At 45.0% G+C, this 21,178-nt stretch overlaps 1 protein-coding gene across 2 annotated transcripts in view; it reads left to right on the top strand.

The window, feature by feature from the left end:
• Positions 1-21,178, top strand: part of eif2ak4 (eukaryotic translation initiation factor 2 alpha kinase 4) — a 43,656-nt gene that overhangs the window by 20,162 nt on the left and 2,316 nt on the right. For both annotated transcript variants that reach the window (XM_083632491.1, XM_083632490.1), the window contains exons 28-37: positions 249-419; positions 2,232-2,366; positions 2,534-2,641; positions 9,230-9,358; positions 14,214-14,300; positions 14,563-14,663; positions 14,782-14,840; positions 17,508-17,611; positions 18,069-18,137; positions 19,451-19,495. In XM_083632491.1, the coding sequence (XP_083488617.1) occupies positions 249-419; positions 2,232-2,366; positions 2,534-2,641; positions 9,230-9,358; positions 14,214-14,300; positions 14,563-14,663; positions 14,782-14,840; positions 17,508-17,611; positions 18,069-18,137; positions 19,451-19,495 (1,008 nt within the window). The remainder of the gene's footprint in view (positions 1-248; positions 420-2,231; positions 2,367-2,533; positions 2,642-9,229; positions 9,359-14,213; positions 14,301-14,562; positions 14,664-14,781; positions 14,841-17,507; positions 17,612-18,068; positions 18,138-19,450; positions 19,496-21,178) is intronic.

Here is a 21,178-nt window from a genome sequence, read left to right as displayed (position 1 = left end):
AAACAAGGCAATAAGATATGGGTAGTAACAATATAAACATAAAAAAAAAACTGGGGAAACATTAGACAAGATTAAAACAAATAACCTAAGATAATAAGATAGAGGTCAAAACATTAAAAGAAAGAACTATAAAAATTAAAAACACAATTGTTCTGATTAAGATGTAAAAGCTAGACTAAAAAGGTAGGTCATGCACTTATGTTTGAACATACTTAAACAACTGGCTTCTTCTCCTCTGTTGTGTCCAGTTGCAGACGCTTTACAAGTACATAGAGCAGAAGGGGGATCTGCAGGACCTGGCGCCCCTGCTAACCTCACTCACCAAACAGAAGAGCGCCGTCACCCAGCTGGCCAAGCAGGGTCTCAAGGACCTGGAGGAGCTCACGGTGCTGCTGCGCAGACTGGGAGTTAAGCTGCAGGTGATTTGGTTTGTGTGGAGGTGGTTGGAGCTGGCTGTCGGATCAATTGGGGGCGTGAGGCGTTTAACGCCAATGGGAGTTGTGTCCAGATCTTGCGTCACAATCTTACTCACTTCTGTAATCACTGTAGATCAGGGTTGGGCAACTTTGATGATAGAGAGGGCCACAGAAAAATGTCCTTGCTACCAGAGGGCCAGATTGTGACCGTGCACTTCCACCACTAGGATATTGTAACCCCATCATTCAATTACACAATTATAGCTACTAATTTGATGAAAAAACTAAATATTTACTGGTAATACAATTACATTACATTATAGCAACATTTATATTTGTATGCCTCCGCCAGCGATAGCCAGGCCGGAGGCATTATGGATCCGGGTTGTCCGTCCGTACGTATGTCCGTCCGTCTGTACGATGTTCGTTAACGCGATATCTGAGGAACGCCATGACGGAATTTCATCAAATTTGCCTTAAACATCCACTTGGACTCAAGGATGATCTGATTAAATTTTGGTGGTCAAAGGTCAAGGTCACTGTGACCTCTCAAACGCCATTTTCAAGCTTGTTAACGCGATATCTCAGGAATGCCTTGACGGAATTTAATCAAATTTGCCTCAAACATCGACTTGGACTCAAGCATGAACTGATTAGATTTTGGTGGTCAAAGTTCAAAGTCACTGTGACCTCACACCCAATTTCCAAGCTCTGTAACGCAACATCTCAGGAGCGCCTTGACAGAATCTCTTCCAATTTGTCTCAAATGGCGATTTCGACTCAAGAATTAACTAATGGCGGAGGCATAAATCCGCGGTGCGGTCGTTCTAGTTCATATTCAAATGCATTTAGTAATGCTTCTATTCGTTTAATGAACTTGAGAGAGAGAGAGACGAGTGATATACCAACATTTCAGTGCAATGGAGTCTCAGAAATCATCATTCAATAATGGTACAAAGGTTAATACAGACACTAACTGCAAGAACTAATATTCATGTTTCATCCATTCCATGACATGTTTCAAATAAGCATGCATTTATCCCACACTTATTTGTGAAAGGGAAACTTCATTCTCATTCAGATATCTTGAGGTGAGAGGTGAAAAATGGCCATGCCAGTTTTTTCCTCGCCAAAATTTTACCTAACTTTGGAGCGTTATTTAGCCCCCTTCCCGACAAGCTAGGATAAGATGGTACCAATGGAGTCCTTATTGCCTTAGGTCTTCTAGTTTCAGATGATACCAGAAACTTGGCGCTGACTTAAAAACTATGGCTGCGAACAGACCCACACTCATGTAATCTGTCAAACGTATGCGGGATCCGACCAAAATAGAACAGGTGCGTAATTTTTCCGTACCGCATCTATTAACATGAGCAAGAGTCTGATCCGTCAGTTTTCCCTTATCCGCAACGCAGCCGTAACGTATCTGGTGTACATTGCCTGTAAGCCTGCTACAGCCATTTAATTTGTATCACTATAAAATCGAGAGAAATTACCAATCGGTTAAAAACAGGTATACTGTTCTCCTGTGAAAATCGGGTGTTGGCAGGTATGTGACATGCTTTCTGTGGTTTTCCCCTATTTTTTTTTTTTTTTTCCCCTTTTGAAATTGACTCGAGGGCTGCACTGAGTGAGGTGGAGGGCTGCGTGCGTGCCCGTCCCTGCTGTAGATGTTTGGGTGTGAGGTGTTTAGGAATGGAGTGCTGTAGTGTGTATAGGATAGAGAAGCAGGCTTTTGACTGGAAGGTTGTCTGTGCAGAGGTTGAATTATTGGAGAAATAAATGTTTTCTCTCCTGTCTCATCCCCCTCTATAGGTGGTGGTCAACCTAGGCCTGGTGTACAAGGTCCAGCACCACTCTGGGGTCTTCTTCCAGTTTGTGGCCTTCATCAGGAAGCGTAAGCGGACTGTACCGGACATAGTGGCCGCTGGAGGACGCTACGATCACCTGGTAGGTTGTACTGTAACTTGTTTATCCAAACTCCAGCAATTTGAACCAATTTCCCTTAACTGTCTTCCTCACATACATGTATTTGAGGCTTGTTTTTCTGAACCAAACGTAGCTCTTCTCCCCATGTTTCATTATCAACTATGAGACACTTTTCTCTGTCCTGTTAGATCCTGGAGTTTCGGGGATCAGCTTCCACAACCCCGGTCCCCTCTGCAGTCGGGGCCAGCGTGGCCCTGGACAAAATCTGTGCTGCCATGGCCAACATGGAGGAGCCAGTGAGAGAGAGAGACACACACACACACACACACACACACACACACACACACACACACACACCGTTCTGACATTCATAATTATTTATAATGAGGGAGCAGCAGACAGACTTTCATATTTAATGATGCCTTATTACAGCACACAGCCACTTTTAGAAACATGTTCATACCTATGATCACTGTGACTCTTCTTGACTCGCTGAGTTATTTCTAGGAGAAGCATAATTTTGTTTATGTGAAATGAATTGACTTGTAGCCTTGATATGGTCTCATGCACAGGGAACTGCACATATAGGGCTGAAGGCATTGCCTGGGTCCAGACCTTTCCAATTCACCCACTGCTTCTGGCCTGGCATCATGACATACAATATTACAATAGTGATTTACCCTCTGCTTCTGGCCTGGCATAATGACATACAATATTACAATAGTCATTTCTTATGTCAAAAAAACATTAGGTCCAAGGAGCGCTGAGAGGGACAAAGGATTAGCCAATCAGTGCCAATCAACAGTGCAGCAGGTGGGACTAGGGTGACCAGAAAGATCCGCGATGTTGGAGAAAAATATAAGTTCCATGGGCATTTCCTAATCAATAAGCTAATAATTGCATACGCATAATTAATGCTATAAGTTAACATGACATGACATCTCACACATATAGATTAATCCTGAATTACAAGCAGTTGTCCCGGGGTCCCGAATCCTGTCCTGTTTCTCCAGAAAATGAACCATTATAGTAATAGATAATATGAAGAAGCTAAAATGAGAGCTGTCTGTGAGACTATTGCTGTGAGACTCACTTGACTTGAAGGCAAAAATGCTTTGGAGACATGACTTGGTGACACAGTAATATTGAAAAATGCTGCACTGAACGTATCGTCTTTTGGAGCGCTGCCAAATTGGCACGAATAATTAATAACAATGCGCAGAGATAGAAGCTGATACGACCTGTTTAAACCAGATGACGGAGAGTGCAGCCGCCACTGCAGGCGGTGTTTGTGATTTAAAAAAAGTTCCTACAGCTTAATGACAATCTTAGCTGCTGAAAAGATGTTTAAATCACATACCTGCTGTCACCTGTGCATAATGGTTCCTGCATCTTGTAAACACAGCCACTCTGCTTCATATCATGCTCACTTATTTTATCCATCTGTAACTGCGTATTAACTTCGTAATATTTATAGCAACTTATCAGAGTTATGGCCACGTGACCCCAGACGGGACTAAATGTCATTGTCAAGTGCATCGGCCCTAATAACAACGGCGAACACGATAGACGCTGCTATCGAGGTTGTTTTAAATCGATTAAAAGTACAAATTACTTTGAAATCCGAACAGCACACATTTATTCAAAGGGGAGATGTTTTTTTTTTATTCTCCCCTGGATTATATTCAGGTGAATATGTCATTAGTCTCTTGTGATTGGTTAGGGAAAATGTAATTTTTTTTTTTTTTTTTTTTAACCTTTATTTATACAGGGAGGGCTCTTGAGAGCGGGCTCTCATTTACAAGGGCGCCCTGGTACAACAAAACAAATACAGGAAAGTTGCAGAAAGACAAGACAAAGTACTGTACTGTACTTAACTACATTAATTAAAACATGCGCACTTCTCGCGCGTGGTGCTCTCGATGTGCGCTTTGAAGGACTCTAGGGGGATGAAGAGTTCCAGTTTGAAAGTATCCTGGAGTCTGTTCCATTTATTAGGGGCAAAGAAGGAAAATGCCGTCTTTCCGAGTTCAGTCCTCGCACGTGGAATGAGCAGTCTGATATGAGACTGTGAGCGGGTATGATGACTTGCGTTGTTATGAGTAAGAATTGAAGACAGATAAAGGGGAAGCTTTCCAATTAGTGCTTTGTAAATAAATAAAAGGCAGTGTTGCTCTCTTCGAGCCATCAGGGAGGGCCAGCCCACTTTTTTGTACAATATACAGTGGTGTGTACAGAAGCCATCACCTGTTATAAAGCGCAGGGCGCTGTGATACACTGCATCCAATGGCTTCAAGGTGGTGGATGAGGCATGCATGTACAATACATCTCCATAATCAAAGACAGACATTATTAGTGAATGAACAAGTGATTTTCTCGTATGACACGAAAAGCAAGACTTATTCCTATATAGAAAACCAATTTTCCTCCGTAGCTTTTTTGTGAGATGATCAATATGTACATGGAAAGAGAGTTTAGTGTCCAGCCAAATGCCCAAGTATTTATAGGAATCGACATACCGGTACTCTATTTGTTCGCCATGAAGCGATTGGATACAAAGGCTGTTTTCGACGACGGGATTAGTGAACAGCATCCACTTAGTTTTTTTTTAGTTTAGAACTAATTTGAGGTCAAACAGAGACCTTTGGAATGCATCAAATATAGTCTGCAATCTAGCAGCGCCCTGAGCAGGAGTGGTCCCGAAGCAGTACAAGATTGTATCATCTGCATAGTAATGGACGTTACTGTGCTCGAAGGGTAAGGAGATATTATTTATGTACAGGGTAAATAGGATTGGGCCGGAGATCGATCCCTGGGGAACGCCCCTGTCGATAGCTGCAAAATTGGATCTGACGTTGTCGGCAATAACAGCCTGTTTTCTCCCAGACAGGTAATTGGTGAACCATCTGACAGAGAGGTCATCCAGACCGAAGGAAGCCAATTTATTTAACAGGATGCCGTGATCCACGGTATCGAAGGCTTTTGATAGGTCTACAAAGACGCTGCACAATGCTGTCGAGAGTCTATTTTATTCCTTATGTTATTGAGGACGAGAGATGTGGCAGTGATGGTACTATGGCCGGGTCTGAAACCTGATTGATGGGGATGGAGAATGTTGTGTGCATCTAGGAAGGCCCGCAATTGTTTGTTCGCCAGGGATTCCATGACCTTGGCTAAACAACATAACTTGGAGATAGATGGGTCGATAATTATTTAAATCGCTTGGGTCGCCTCCTTTAAACAGGGGGGTGACTTGAGCCGATTTCCAAACGGCAGGAATTTCACCGGAAGTAAAAGTTAAATTAAGAAGATGGGCAAGCGGGGCAGCAGTGAGGTGCGCACTAAGGCGCAGGAGGAACGGGGCAATGTCGTCCTCGCCCTTAGATTTCTTGATGTTTAGTAGCAAGAGCGATTTACGGACTTCGAAATCATTTACAGGTCTGAATGAGAAACTATCGATACGAGTGGGGGGGGGGGGATCGGAGTATTCTTGAATGTCGGAGTGTGATTACAACCAGTGGGGTCGGATAGTCTATCAAATAAATGACTCGCAGAAACAAAATGTTTGTTAAATACGTCACACTGCTTTAAGCTTCTGGCATACTCTTCGCGCACGCACTGGAGGCGGGGCTGCGAGGAGGGCGCGCGCACTCTGCGCGGGCCAAAACAGAACATACTCAGTGCGCAGCTCCAGGCTCCAGGCAGTCTGAATGAAATTTAATGTAACGTTCCCAATTCTATACATGTATTAAATTATAAAAAACGACCCTCAACATTTGGGAAGGCTAAGCCACACAACTAGTTCGTTATAATCGAACGCCATGCTTCAAAGGCAACTTTACAACGGTGAGGACTCAATCAGCAGATATCCGCTGATAGCCTACCACGGAGATCTCACAGGCACAGGCAGCAAAACCCGACGCGCTGATAGAAAAATCTCCATGGACGCGCCGCGCTGCGCTCAGGCCTCGCCCCCCGACACGCCCCGTGCGATGACGTCATAATCGCCGTGCGCCCTATGCGCTTGGCTGGGCGCGAAGAGTATGCCACAAGCTTTACACGGTGCTTTATCGGTGATTGTATAGAGAGCCGCAGGAATGAGTCCGGAAATCATCGATGCTAACAGTCCTGGTTCTTCACTGTTTTCGCCTATGGGAGTTTTGAATGGGTTTTTGGCACGATGCTTCTAATAATCTTTCTGGGCAACGCTGGCTTAATCAAACGCGAACCATTGTTTAGTAATATATCATCTTCACACACGAGGACCACTTTTATGAGTTTTGAAGCTTTTACGTGCCGTTAAAAGGGCGGCTAGCTAGCAAACGGCTAAATGAGACTACACTGTTGAGTCAATGGGGATATATACGTCAATAACGTCACCACTTCAAAGGACGAACACGGAAATTCTCTTTCCCTCACCTGGTTCAGCCCGTTCAGCCCGGGGTAATCAGTGCACACATCCAACAACGGTCCAGGTTGAGCGCTGACGTGACGTGGAAGCCTATGCGACAGTGTGTAGTTCTGGATTAGTTTAGCTCAAGCTTTTTACTTCTAGGGCTTGCATTTACGCTACAAAACTCATGAAAGTGGTCCTCATGTGTGAAGATTATCCGACTGAACTCTGGTTCGCGTTTGATTAAGCCAGCGTTGCCCAGAGAGATTATTAGAAGCATCACAGCAAAAACCCATTCAAAAATCCCATAGACAGAAACAGTGAAGAACCAGGAAGTCCGGGACTTCCGCGTTCTATTGTTCTCACAGATAATCTGTGGAGGGAGAGCGGAGGTAGGCATGCTTTTTAGTGACTTTACCGTTTTCCAAAAGCTAGCTGAGTTTCCCTGGGCATTTGTGAAAGACGCCAAATAATGGTCAGATTTTGCTTTTCTAATTACAGTAATACATTTATTTCGCGTCTTTCGGAAGTGCAACCAGTCAGCAGGATTACCCTGTAGCCCAAGCAGAGTCTCTGAGACGCAGGGCTGTTGATACTACGTCTGAAAACCAGGGACTAGAGCGATGTTTTATTCTGAAGTTTTTATAGGGGGCATGCTTGTCAGTGACAGAATTAAGAATCTGAGTGAAATAATTTGAAGCTAACTCAGGATCGGGAATTAAACATAATCTGTTTAGATCAGAGTGAAACATCATGTAGAAAGCCCTGTTCAACAAAATGTTTAAAGTTTCGCTTTCTAATAACAAGCCCTTTCGAATTAAGAGACTTGGTCAATCTGACACAGGCTATCGGGCAGTGATCACTAATGCCTTGGGCAAAAACTCCACTCTGGGGATATTTGAGCGGTCTGTTGGTTAGGATAATGTCAATCAGAGAAGATTTTGCGGGATGTTTTATGTTTGGTCTAGTGGGGTAGCGAATAAGCTGAGACAAATTCAACTCCAAACAGAGTTGTTTTAGATTAGAGGAGGTCTCTGAGAGCCAATCTAAATTCAAATCACCCAGAACTAACAATTCGGATGCAGCATAATTTGATAAAATCTTCCCGAGATCTTCGAGAGCTGATTTTGGAGCTGAAGGCGGGCGATACACACCTGTGACAATAATGTGAGCATCACCTCCTACACAAATATCCAGAGCAACACACTCAAAACATTTAGGAACAGAGATGGCTGAGAGGACAAAAGTGGCTAAATGATCTTTGACAAATATCACCACCCCTCCGCCTTTCGCCTTCCTATCAATTCTATATATATTGAAACCATTGATGGCAACATCAGAATCGGATACTTTACCTGATAACCATGTTTCAGAAATAACCATAATGTCAGGGGCTGTATCATGTACAAGTACATTGATGAAATCCATTTTTGGTAAGATACTCCTAGAGTTGTTGATGGAATGGAGGCAATGTCAGATGGCTGGAGGTTATGTTTTGGCCCCTGTTTGTCTGCAGGATATCTCAAAAAGTTATGAACAGATTTGCATGAAACTTGGGAGCAAGCTTAGTCATGGGCCAACTTAGAAGTGATTGACTTTCCATGCCCACTAGCCACCAGGTTGTTGAGTTATAATGGGTGTGTTCAATCACAAAAAGGCACCTAACTTCTGCACCGATTCACGTAACACCACGAAACTTTGCAGAAAGTTGGGTCATGGGCCAACTTAGAAGTGATTAACTTTCCACGCCCCCTGGCCAAAAGGTTGCGTGGCAATAGGGTAACATGCCGGGGCAGAGATACTGTATGCACTCTACCTAGTGCCCTAGTTGGTAGGTCCGATGCTGAACCCGGAAGAGGGCGTGACTTAAGTGCCCGGCATGGTTTTGCGCAGCCACGACTTGGAGCCTTGCCGCCGCCGAGCGGCGACAGCGAGACTGTGCATACTCGAACGTAACTCGTCCAAAACACGTCCAAAACGTTATCGTGTCGTTTACAAAGAACTTGCAATCATGTCGGTGGGGGAACATTTTATTGTCCCTCCATTTCAAAACTCATTCCGGTGAGCCTGCAGAAGGCTTTGCTAGATGAGGGACAAGCACGTTAAATGAGGAAATGGCATTTCCTCATTCCTCACAACAAGGAGTTGACGGCGCTATACGGCGCAGAGTCACATTTTCGAGGAGCTGCACTGCAGCTATGCTGAGCTGCGCCGATAGGACGCCCAGCTGCGGCGACCCCCTCGGCGCAGTCAGCGCCGGCGATTTCGCTCAAGCATAATTTGCACTCTATTCAGTCTGATATCAAGCTGCTGAAGTGAAGGCATACAGACAGTCGCATTCAAATGACTCATTAGTAGAGAGGTATTACTATCCTGAGGGCACAGATCTTTTACCGCAATTCACTGCCACTCTGGGCATTGCCTTGAATGTGAATATCTCAATGCTGCTTGATCGAAACAGCCCATTCACCTCTGTTGTTCTTTGTATCAGCCAACAGTGAGTTCCTGCGATGTGCTGGTGGTCCCAGTTGGCCACTCCTCCATGTACAGAGCCATCAATGTTGTGCAGAAGCTGTGGAGCGCCGGCATCTCAGCAGACATTGCCTACGACGTCGCACAGGTTAGCGGCCTGCATCATACACCTACTGTACACTCAACATACACCTACTGTACACTAAACATACACCTACTGTACACTCAACATACACCTACTGTACACTAAACATACACCTACTGTACACTCAACATACACCTACTGTACACTCAACATACACCTACTGTACACTCAACATACACCTACTGTACACTCAACATACACCTACTGTACACTCAACATACACCTACTGTACACTCATCATACACCTACTGTACACTAAACATACACCTACTGTACACTCAACATACACCTACTGTACACTCAACATACACCTACTGTACACTCATCATACACCTACTGTACACTAAACATACACCTACTGTACACTCATACACGTAACTGTGCACTCATCATACACCTACTGTACACTCAACATACACGTAACTGTGCACTCATCATACACCTACTGTACACTAAACATTAGGGGTGCTCCAATCCGGCTAAGCCACGATCCGATCCGATTCCGATTCCTGGGGTCACGATCCGATTCCAGAATCGATTCTCGATTCCAACGATTCTCGATTCCAGAATCTAGAATCGATTCTCAATTATGTAGTTTTATATTGCAATAACACACAAAGGTAAATCTAAGACAAAAAATGACAAATGTATTAATGCTGAACTTCAAATTCAACTTCTGAAGTATTACAGTCAGGGCCTAAATTCATTTTGCAAACTAGGGGGGAATTCCCCCCTTATGTTCTTCAGATGAGATGGATTTATAGGCTGGGGGGATCTGTAGACTTTGAGAAGGATTTATAGATTTTGGGGGGAATACATTAACCAGAGTTCTTGAGTGCAAGAGGTGGTGGCACCGTGGCAGTACAGTACACAAATGACATGAACATTTGGACACTTATTCAGCCGGTATCTTGCATGTTGCGTTCAGGTGCACTGTAAAAAAAATTTTTTTTTTTTTTTTTTTTTTTACAATAGAGGGTATGCATGTGATGTCACAGAGGCAGAAGTCACTGTGGGGTCACGCCCACTGAGTCACAGCAAGACTGAGCTTGAATGCAGTAATCAGCCTAGATAAGTGACACCTGCTGCTCAGGGAGGAATTTGACACTCATTTTGACACTCGTTCCCGATTGAGGGGGCGTGTTCCAGTGGGTGTGCATACCCTCTATACAAAGAAGAATCGATTCTTGGGAGTTTGGAATCGATCCAGGAATCGTGGCATTAAGAATCGCGATCCTTTCAGAATCGATTTTTTTGGAGCACCCCTACTAAACATACACCTACTGTACACTAAACATACACCTACTGTACACTCAACATACACGTAACTGTGCACTCATCATACACCTACTGTACACTCAACATACACCTACTGTACACTCAACATACACCTACTGTACACTCATCATACACCTACTGTACACTCATCATACACCTACTGTACACTCATCATACACGTAACTGTGCACTCATCATACACCTACTGTACACTCATCATACACCTACTGTACACTCATCATACACCTACTGTGCACTCATCATACACCTACTGTGCACTCATCATACACCTACTGTGCACTCATACACCTACTGTACACTCAACATACACCTACTGTGCACTCATCATACACGTAACTGTGCACTCATCATACACCTACTGTACACTCATACACCTACTGTGCACTCATCATACACCTACTGTGCACTCATCATACACCTACTGTGCACTCATCATACACGTAACTGTGCACTCATACACCTACTGTGCACTCATCATACACCTACTGTACACTCATCATACACCTACTGTGCACTCATACACCTACTGTACACTCATACACCTACTAGGGCTGTGAATCTTCACTGGCCTCACGATTCGATTCGATTACAAGTCATCTGTCTTTTCGATTCCACTATTCATCACGATGCATCTCGATACAGCTCCAAGTATTGCAGCTCCAAGTATCACATCCTCAATTTTCTATATTATTGCTGCACATTGCTACTTTTTCATCAATTAATACAGTCAGATAAATATCAACTCCCTTTTTTACTTAGAAATTGCTTTAAAATTTAAACAAACGGTTAAGCGATTATCTGTCAACGATCCGATTCAATGCATCGCGGCACGTCTGGCATTTATAAAACTACAGTAACTGTGGTCTTAAATTAATTGAAAACTTTAGACAAGCGCATCTCCTCTCTTTATTGAGCAACTGTGTCATGACATTTTGTAGAGGTATAAAGTTCAGTGTAAGAAACAAGTGTGCAAAAAAAACTCTTGTTACTGTAGGTTCTTTCTCTCTTTTCCAGACAATATAAAAAAATATATTTATATTTATATATATTTTTTAATTTCTTGTCACCGATTGGCCCAAAGGCTGCTGAATCTGTTGTGGGGGACATGTTGTTGTTTATTTTTCTAGGCTTTATTTATATTATACCAGCTCATCCAATGATTTAAAAAATCAAAGGTGAAGCCTAAATATATCTTGGCCACAGTATACTGTAGGAAGCAGGCCAGCCGCGAGTTTGTTGCTGTTGTTGCATTTCTAAATTCAGCCAGATCCCGGATCCAGACAATGGGAATCAGCCATTGTGTACAAAGGGTGACACATCCTTCCACTGCTTGTGCAGTAAACACATCCTGCCTACAGAGGGCAACACTTGCATTCCACTCCTCCCCAGCCTGTAGGAAAATGCCGCTCATCACCCAGCAACAGACTTGTCATGATAGTTATCTGAAGTAGTAAACATCCTGGAGAATGGGCTGTGTTCCATGCATGCCATATTGGAGCAATACACTGTGGAGTCGTTTCTGCAATAGTTGACTCAAGCATCGATCATCTGTCATCATGTTAGCAATAAAGTTTTATTGATTATCTGTTTGCTGTTAGGCAAACCCACACTGTGATTGGAGAGTCGCCGAGCTTAAATCTGCCCAGAGTGACTCCGTTTATCTCCCCGGTGAAGGGCACATGACGCCACTGTTCCCAAACTCCTGATGCCATCCCTCTGTCACATTCTTCATGTTTATGTGACAAACTGATCCCAGGCCTGTGTTTGTGTGTATTTGTGCCTCTGTCACATTCTTCATGTTTATGCGACAAACTGATCCCAGGCCTGTGTTGGTGTGTGTTTGTGCTCCGTTGGCTTTCTCTCACTACCTGGCAAAGCCCTTTCCCCACAGCTCCTCACTGGGCCCACTTTTTGACACTCTTCATGTTTCCTCTCTTGGTCTTTCTCCTTCACTCTCTCTATAACCTAATTGCTTTTGTTCAATTCCTTGTTTGATCTCTGTTGTTACTCTCTGTTGTCGTCCTCTGCTGTCCTTTGCCTTAACATACGTCATTGTCTCACGCACTGGCACAGGACCTAAATGACTGCCCACCTCCATTTCCCCTGAGGAAAAGCTTGGCAGGAGAACACCACCTCCCTCCTCTATTGTTAACACCTTTCACATGCTGCTCTGTTAACACACTGATTCTCTAAGCTCTAATTCATCCTCCGTAGACGGTTCCACTCTTTTAGCTTTTATTGGCCAAATATGGCAAAGCCCTTCCACATGCGCTCAGCTCAGAGCGGCATATGGCCCAAAGCTGCCTCCAGGCCACGGCTTGCCTTTTTCTCTCGCAACTCTGAAGCTGTGAGAGAAGAGGAGGCTTAGGGCCAGAAGGATGGAGAGATGAAGTGACGCACGCACGCATACGCACACACACACACACACACACACACACACACAGACACACACAGACACAGACACACACACACACACACAGACACACACACACACACACACACACACACAGACACACGCACACACACACACACACACACACACACACACAGACACACACACACACACACACACACACGCACAGTGCAGGGTTTGTTCAGCCGGATGAGACTGTCTGGCTGTATTTGATGAGAATAAATCAGGTTGACATCCACATATATTCATACACACACGCACACACACACACACACACACACACACACACACACACACACACACACACACACACACACACACACACACACACTACATTGATATGCTTGAATACATTACCTGGGTACACATTGGTTTTGGTCTTGTGTCCAGTCCACACTATCATCATTCCAAGCAAAGCCTTCGGCCCTCTGACTGACTGCCGCTACAGAAGAATTGTTCTGATATCCCAGCCATCTCTTCTCCACACTTTCTCGGCGACCACATCAGTCGCAGTGTGAAACGGACTCCGGATTCCAACGTGACATTCCTGCTGTGTTGTAGAACACGGCTCTTCTAGCGAGCGACGTTGACGTGTGTCTGAGCTCAGCCAGTTTTCTGCACGCCACTAAATCAGCCGAGCGTTTCCACTTCTCAGAAATAAGGACAGATGGCTCCGAGGCCAGCTCACTAAAGGCCTCCCGCTGAACTGACCCCCCCCCCCCCCCACACACACACACACACACACACACACACACACACACACACAGCCGCTCTTGTCAGCCTCCTGGAGCTCCACCATCGGAGCCCAGGGAGAGCTTATCATCGAGCCAACGCACCAGAATCCAAGTGGTGAAAGGTTCACTTGCCTCGTATGTTGTGATAACATTGTGATGCAGCCAGTAGTTGCTGGCGCCTGCTGGAAACAAAACAACATGCTTTTTAACAAATGGAAGCCCATCCAGTGTGACTGTGTTACACCCTTCACACACCAGTGTGACTGTGTTACACCCTTCACACACCAGTGTGACTGTGTTACACCCTTCACACACCAGTGTGACTGTGTTACACCCTTCACACACCAGTGTGACTGTGTTACACCCTTCACACACCAGTGAAAAGTAACTCTGTGTCACTTTGTGTGTTCAGTCTCAGGAGACTTTGTTGGAGCACTGCAGGCAGGCTGGCATCACCTGCATGGCCCTGGTCTCTGATAAGGAGGGCCACTATGTCAAGGTAAACCATCCTCATAGTCCAGCACATACTGTAGTATTGGTCACAATAGGCATGAAGATCTGCAATCCAATTGACATAGTCTTGGCAGCAACAGCGCTGTTGTGTCAAATGTAATTTTTAGTATGCCTTCGTTTAGAAAGAAAACACCTGCTCTGTGAGTTGACTGCAGAGCATGCTGCTGCTCTCCAAACGCTTTGCGTAAGAGAGGACAATGAGATGTCAAAACCCAGCAGCATGTGGGAAAGTCTTTGTGTGTCTTCAGGTCAAATCTGTAGAGAAGGACAGGCAGTCTGAGAAACGAATTCCAGAGGCGGACCTGGTGGACCACATCGTTCAGAAATGTCGGACCAAAGAAAATATCAGGTAAAGACATAAGCCATAAGATTTAATGTGGTACTAACCTGTCTGCTTGTAAATGACCTGGAGAATAAACACGTTGTTCTTATAAGTGCTGTTTGTGTCCCCCCAAACTCCACACCAGAGAAATCTCTGAAAGCATTGCTCTTCAGAACCCCAAGGGAGCACTCCTCTGCACCTCAGGTACTGTATTACCAGCAGGAACCTCGATGTTCTTTACACCAGTCAGCTATGTACAGCACATAATTATACTCGGGCAACCTTAAAGCTTTATTGCAGCATCAAACTCTGTTTTCCTTTATTTAGTCGTGCTTTGTTCGGTATGTTTGACTCTGCATGCAGTAAAAGTGTTAAAATTATGTGTCAAAATTTAGTGATAAATATATCTGGTGCAAAGAGACTGATCCCAGTGTTACTTAAACACAGTTTAGGCTTTTAACTGACCCTCTTCTCCAGAGCGAACTTACAGTAGCCACTTTTACACAGAGATCCGTTAGGAAGGCCCGCAAATGAGGGCGCGTTGCCTTTTTACACCGAAAATGTTTTAGACAGGCGAGCTGGCTTTCCGCAAGAAAAAGAGGCGTCACGTTCTATCGTCGCCATGGAGATGTAAACAGCTGTAGCCAACCTGCTCGAAGGAAATACAAATATTGTGGAAGGTTTTGAGGAGAGACTGACAGAAAAGAGGGAATATCCTCACCGTAGACCACGACTCGCCACAGATTATCGGACGAAAGAAAAAGAAAAGAACAACTCTGGGAAAGTGCTGCGGGCGTATTGGGAGAAAAACAGCGATAGGTCATCTGACAGGTCGTTCATGTTATTATGTCTGTTAATTTAGCCTACTAATGTCAACATCGTTTGAGCATAAATAGCCATAACCTACTTACTCATAAACTGTCGGCACAGAGAATTCTTCCTGCCCTCCTGTTGCAGTCATGCATCGGATCGCTTTTTGCTTTAATTTCAGCCTTTCCCCTGTTTGTTTCTGTGACGGCCGTAACGTCAAATCTATTATAATATTCAGGTAGGGGAGTTAAGGATTTGTTGGAATATAGGTTATTTAGTAGGCTATAAATGCACAGGAATACTTTTTGTAAGGGAACACAAGTTCAAGCTAGACAGACTGCAGTAGCCTAACAGCTGTTTTTTTCCCATTCCTTTGATTCAACTGCTGTATTGAATTATATGCTTTGGTTAACGTATTTCTGATAGTAGAATTTCAATCTAGAGCTGGCTTCCCCTCAATCCTCCTGTCATGTTTTTATGAATGAGCTGAGATTTCCGTCTTCCCACGCATTACCCTTTTAAACAGACGTCAATTCAGGGCTGATACTACTGTACCTCCAGTGGCGTAACGAAAGGCGTAACAAAATTACTCGCCGTTCCGTCCTTGTGACTTTTAAAGGGCCCATATTTTGCTAATATAATGTATTATTATTTTATTGTTGGCCTCCAGTAGAGTAACTTATTGCATCATTTATAGTTCAAAAAACTAATTGTTTATCTTGTACTGGCTCTCACTGCCCCCTTCAGTTCACCCTCTGTCTGAAACGGTCTGTTTTAGGTCCTGTCCCTTTAAGAACCCCCACCCTCCGGGAAATACTCCAGGCGGTCAGGAGGAGGAGGCATAACTGCCTGCGCATGTAACGGAGATCTCCGTGGTAGTCTATCAGCGGAGACCTGCTGTGATTGAGTCCTCTCGGTCCTCATGGACGTCAAGTCGCCTTCGAAGCATGAAATGCGATTATAACGACCTAGTTGTGTGGCTTAGCCTTCCCAAATGTTGAGGGTAGTTTTTTAGAATTTAATACATAGAATTGGGAACGTTACATTCAATTTCATTCAGACTGCCTGGCACTCAATCGCCGCCATTTTCCCCCGGAGCTTCCACAGGAGGAGGGAGGGTGGGAGGAGGGAGGGTGTAGTGATGCACATACAGTAGTGGAGTCCCAGACAACCAGGCTGGAGAGAGCCTGGTGACGCGGGGTTAGGTTGACAAGTCGGCAGTGTACTGGAGCAGTCAGAACAGGGAAGGGAGGGGCAGGGGGGATGGGTGAAGGCTATGGCGCGCGCACACTGCTGGCCTGGGCTAGGCTTGTCATCACCATGGTAACAAGTCCTACCTTACGTCACTAGAACTATTGCTCTCGCACAAAACGGCCCAAATCCATGTCCTCTCATCTACGAGACTTCATGGGGGGGGGGGGGGGGGGTTCATGGGGGTAACATTAAAACACCTTCACCTATTTATTTGAAGCTTAGCCCATGTTTAATATGACCATCCAAGATTGTAACAACATATATGATACAAAATTAAGAAATGCATAATATGGCCCCTTTAAACAGGAGGCGAGGCGTAATGACGCCGCAACGATCACGGCTTTCACAGGCTTTGTAAATGGGGCTATTGAGTACAACAGAAGAATAAGCTCAGGTGTTGGATTTCACACCACTTCTGGCACGCACACACACACACACACACACATATATATACAGGTGGACACATTGATTCAAACATTCTAATGGGTGTGAATAATAGTCTCTCACGGGCGTCTCCTTGGTATGTGTGAGAGAGTTTGGGGTGTGATTCCCTGTTGGAGCAGCTTAGTGGGAAACGAGAAAAGCCCCATATTTGGATAAAATGTGGAAATGGTAGTGAGTCCTTTCCTGTGTGTGCGTGTGCGTGCGTGTGCGTGCGTGTGTGCGCGTGTGTGTGCGCGTGTGTTTGCGTGTGTGTGTGCGTGCGTGCGTGTGCGTGCGTGTGTGTGTGCGCGTGTGTTTACGTGTGTTTGCGTGTGTGTGCGCGTGCCTGCGCGTGCGTGCGTGTGCCTGCGCGTGCGTGCGCAGGGTCCTCAGAGCAGCATGGCAGCAGCAGCACCATGAACATGAATGTGAATGTCATCAGCCCAGACAAGGTCTCTTCCAGCGCCAGACGACGCTATGAGACTCAGGTCAGTCTGTGACACACACACACACACACACACACACACACAGAGACAGGCCCAGTCACGTAGAGAACCACGAGATCCACAGTACAGTCTCTGGATTTGAGTTCAGAGATGGAACTTGGCTCTCCCTTCCAGGAACTCCTGCTCCCTTTGTCTCATAAGAAATTGATTACAACTATCTAGGTGCGCGCTCTCTCATGCACTCACTCTCTCTGTCTCTCTCTCTCTGTCTCACTGGAGCTTTTGTCACTGAGAACATGGCGCTTGTTAAGTCGAGGCCAGGCCACTCTTAAAGCCCATTGGCTTACACACAGAAGGATTGCATGCAAGGATGATTTTTTTTCTTTTCTTTTTCTCCACTGTTTCATTTTGATCATGGGAGTAATTACTCTCTTCTCCCACCCCTCTCTCCCTCCTTCCCCGCTCTTTCTTTCTCTTTCTCTCTCTCTCTCTTTTCCAGATTCAAACCAGATTGCAGAATCTTGGTAGCAATTTGCAGAACAAGAGCAGTGACATCGAAGTCCTGGCAGTAAGTAATTTGTTTGTTCACCCCTTTGACTCCCCCGCGCTTTCCCACCTTATCTCTTGACTTCATGTGTTAAATGGCAGAAGGAGCAGAGGGATTTTGATAGCTGAAATAGCAAACATCAGTGGAGCCCTTGTGTAGAAACCCCCTGCTAAGATGACTCACAGCCATTCCAGTCTCTGCAGAACAATAAACACAAAACAGAAGGCAGCCAGCGTGTCAGTGGGAAGGATCTAAATGGCCGTCATATTTAGTGTATTGGTGGTTTCGTAGTAAATTTACCGCGAGATATTCTCAGAATAAATCATCCCCTCCGGTCATCCAAAATACATTGGTCATCCCTGTCGAGTCTGGCTCACATCAGCAGCGCAGCAGTAAAGTAGCAGTTATTGAAACATAACAGGCATAATCACCTTGATAGCGGTATGTATTTACACAGGCCTGTGAGTCGCCAGCCGCCTGCTGGCCTGTGTGCCTGTCAGTATGGAACAGAACAGTAGTCATTTTCCCATGACAAATACAAAGGAGCATTAGTCTCACTCATGCCTGCAAAAGGGACATTCGGTGCTTTCAGGCCTGTCGAGAACATTATGAACGTGGAATTATATGCAGTTTTCTGCTGTTAGAGTGGGCCAAATTGCCAGTGAAGCAGCACAGGGATTCAAGTTCTCAGTCGCTATGATGGATTTCAGTCAATTGGAGTCAGATATGAAATGTGAAAAGTATACAAATTAAAACCCCTATGTATATTATTTTATTTAAATTTGTGTATTTTATTGAGTTTGAATGAAAACTTTTATTTTTGAAAGATTCCATTTGACTTTATATAAACAACAACAACAACATATTAATTGTGATTTATTATAGCCACTAATTTGCACATGTCTATGTTGGAACCTATAACATACTGATTCAGCCTGGAACACAATTCATCCATCATTATTGGGTGTTTGGGAACTTGAGAGTGAAATGAGTGTGATATGTACACACACTGTCCACCCTTTTTTTTTACATGAAAACTTGGGAAGCGTCCGCACAGCGGGGGAAAAGCGGACACTTTAAAAAGCCCGAAATACCTAAAATAGGCCTGGAAAGATTTTCAGTCAGAAGTTGTTTTTTGCTTTAATCCATGAGCAGCAGTGTTTTGTTATCTTGTACTAGAATGTGGTATTTGATGAGACAACAAGTAGCTACTTCCTATGGAAATGTGTTGTATGTTGTGTTACGTACAGTGTGTGGACTTCTTGTAGCGCGAGATAAGGTTCCATTGTGTTTTGTGTATATTCTAACCCTCCTGTTCATTCTTCTGCCCACAGGTGGACCTGCAGAAGGAAACGCTCATCAACTTCCTGTCTCTAGAGGTTGGTTGGTTCCCTATTTGGGCTTATCATGATCACTGCAGAGTCAATAAAAGGCCACATCCTAATGAACGGTGGCAGGAAGGGCCAGGAGAGGTCAGGAGAGGTCAAGATCCTGGACAGGAAGAGGGGATCCCGTCTGCTTCCGTACGGTCCGAGGAGCGGTGCGAGGGAACACCCGTGCCGTGTTCCACAGCCTTCAATTAACAAGCCTCTTGCCTAGCCTCACACACACACACACACACACACACACACACACACACACACACACACACACACACACACACACACACACACACACACACACATACTGTTAACAAAATACACACAAAAGAGCTGTTAATATTCACATTCCAAACTTGTGACCAGGACTGTGCTCACAAAAAGCCCTGCTTTCCATCAGCGGGGGTCTAAAAAAAAATTATATGGTGTTAAGAAACATAAAGAGATGACAAATGCTCTTAACACCGCTGTTATATAAGCAAAAGCCCTCCCTCCACGAATGAATGGGCCACCTATACGGTCGGGACCGTCGCGGCACACGTGTCAAAGAAAACACGTTTAGTATATAAAACACATGACAATGTGCAGTGGGCACAGCCAGGCCGGCAGGAAACACGTTTAGTATATAAAACACATGACAATGCGCAGTGGGCACAGCCAGGCCGGCAGGAAAAGCCTGCTTCAAATGAGCCTAATTGCCTCAAGTCACACTATAGCAGCGAGGGACCAAGGAACTCTGTAAACCCTCGCTTGCTCCAGCACACTTGACACGCAAAAATATACAGTACGTACATCTCTGAAGCCACAGATCAATCTTTCATACCCCACGCCATTTATTGCAGATGTTGGAGAGGCTCGGCTCCACAAGCGCTGACGTGGTCAAGCTAACTAGTAGCAGCCTTTTGGTTTGCTGTCAGCCGCTCTGCCGGATGTCATCGCGATGGCTTGTCATCTTGTCATCCCATCTTTACCATTGTCTTTACTCTGTCCTGCTTTACCTCTGTTGCTCTCGCCCTCTCCCTGTCTTTACTCTGTCCTGCTTTACCTCTGTTGCTCTCTCCCTCTCCCTGTCTTTACTCTGTCCTGCTTTACCTCTGTTGCTCTCTCCCTCTCCCTGTCTTTACTCTGTCCTGCTTTACCTCTGTTGCTCTCTCCCTCTCCCTGTCTTTACTCTGTCCTGCTTTACCTCTGTTGCTCTCTCCCTCTCCCTGTCTTTACTCTGTCCTGCTTTACCTCTGTTGCTCTCTCCCTCTCCCTACTCTGTCCTGCTTTACCTCTGTTGCTCTCTCCCTCTCCCTGTCTTTACTCTGTCCTGCTTTACCTCTGTTGCTCTCTCCCTCTCCCTACTCTGTCCTGCTTTACCTCTGTTGCTCTCTCCCTCTCCCTGTCTTTACTCTGTCCTGCTTTACCTCTGTTGCTCTCTCCCTCTCCCTACTCTGTCCTGCTTTACCTCTGTTGCTCTCGCCCTCTCCCTGTCTTTACTCTGTCCTGCTTTACCTCTGTTGCTCTCTCCCTCTCCCTACTCTGTCCTGCTTTACCTCTGTTGCTCTCTCCCTCTCCCTGTCTTTACTCTGTCCTGCTTTACCTCTGTTGCTCTCTCCCTCTCCCTACTCTGTCCTGCTTTACCTCTGTTGCTCTCTCCCTCTCCCTGTCTTTACTCTGTCCTGCTTTACCTCTGTTGCT

Source organism: Poromitra crassiceps, assembly GCF_964638095.1.
Source record: "Poromitra crassiceps genome assembly, chromosome: 3".
Classification (NCBI taxonomy): Eukaryota; Metazoa; Chordata; class Actinopteri; order Beryciformes; family Melamphaidae; genus Poromitra; species Poromitra crassiceps.
The sequence above is the reverse complement of the archived record's forward strand: the minus strand, read 5'-3'. Positions and strand labels throughout refer to the sequence as shown.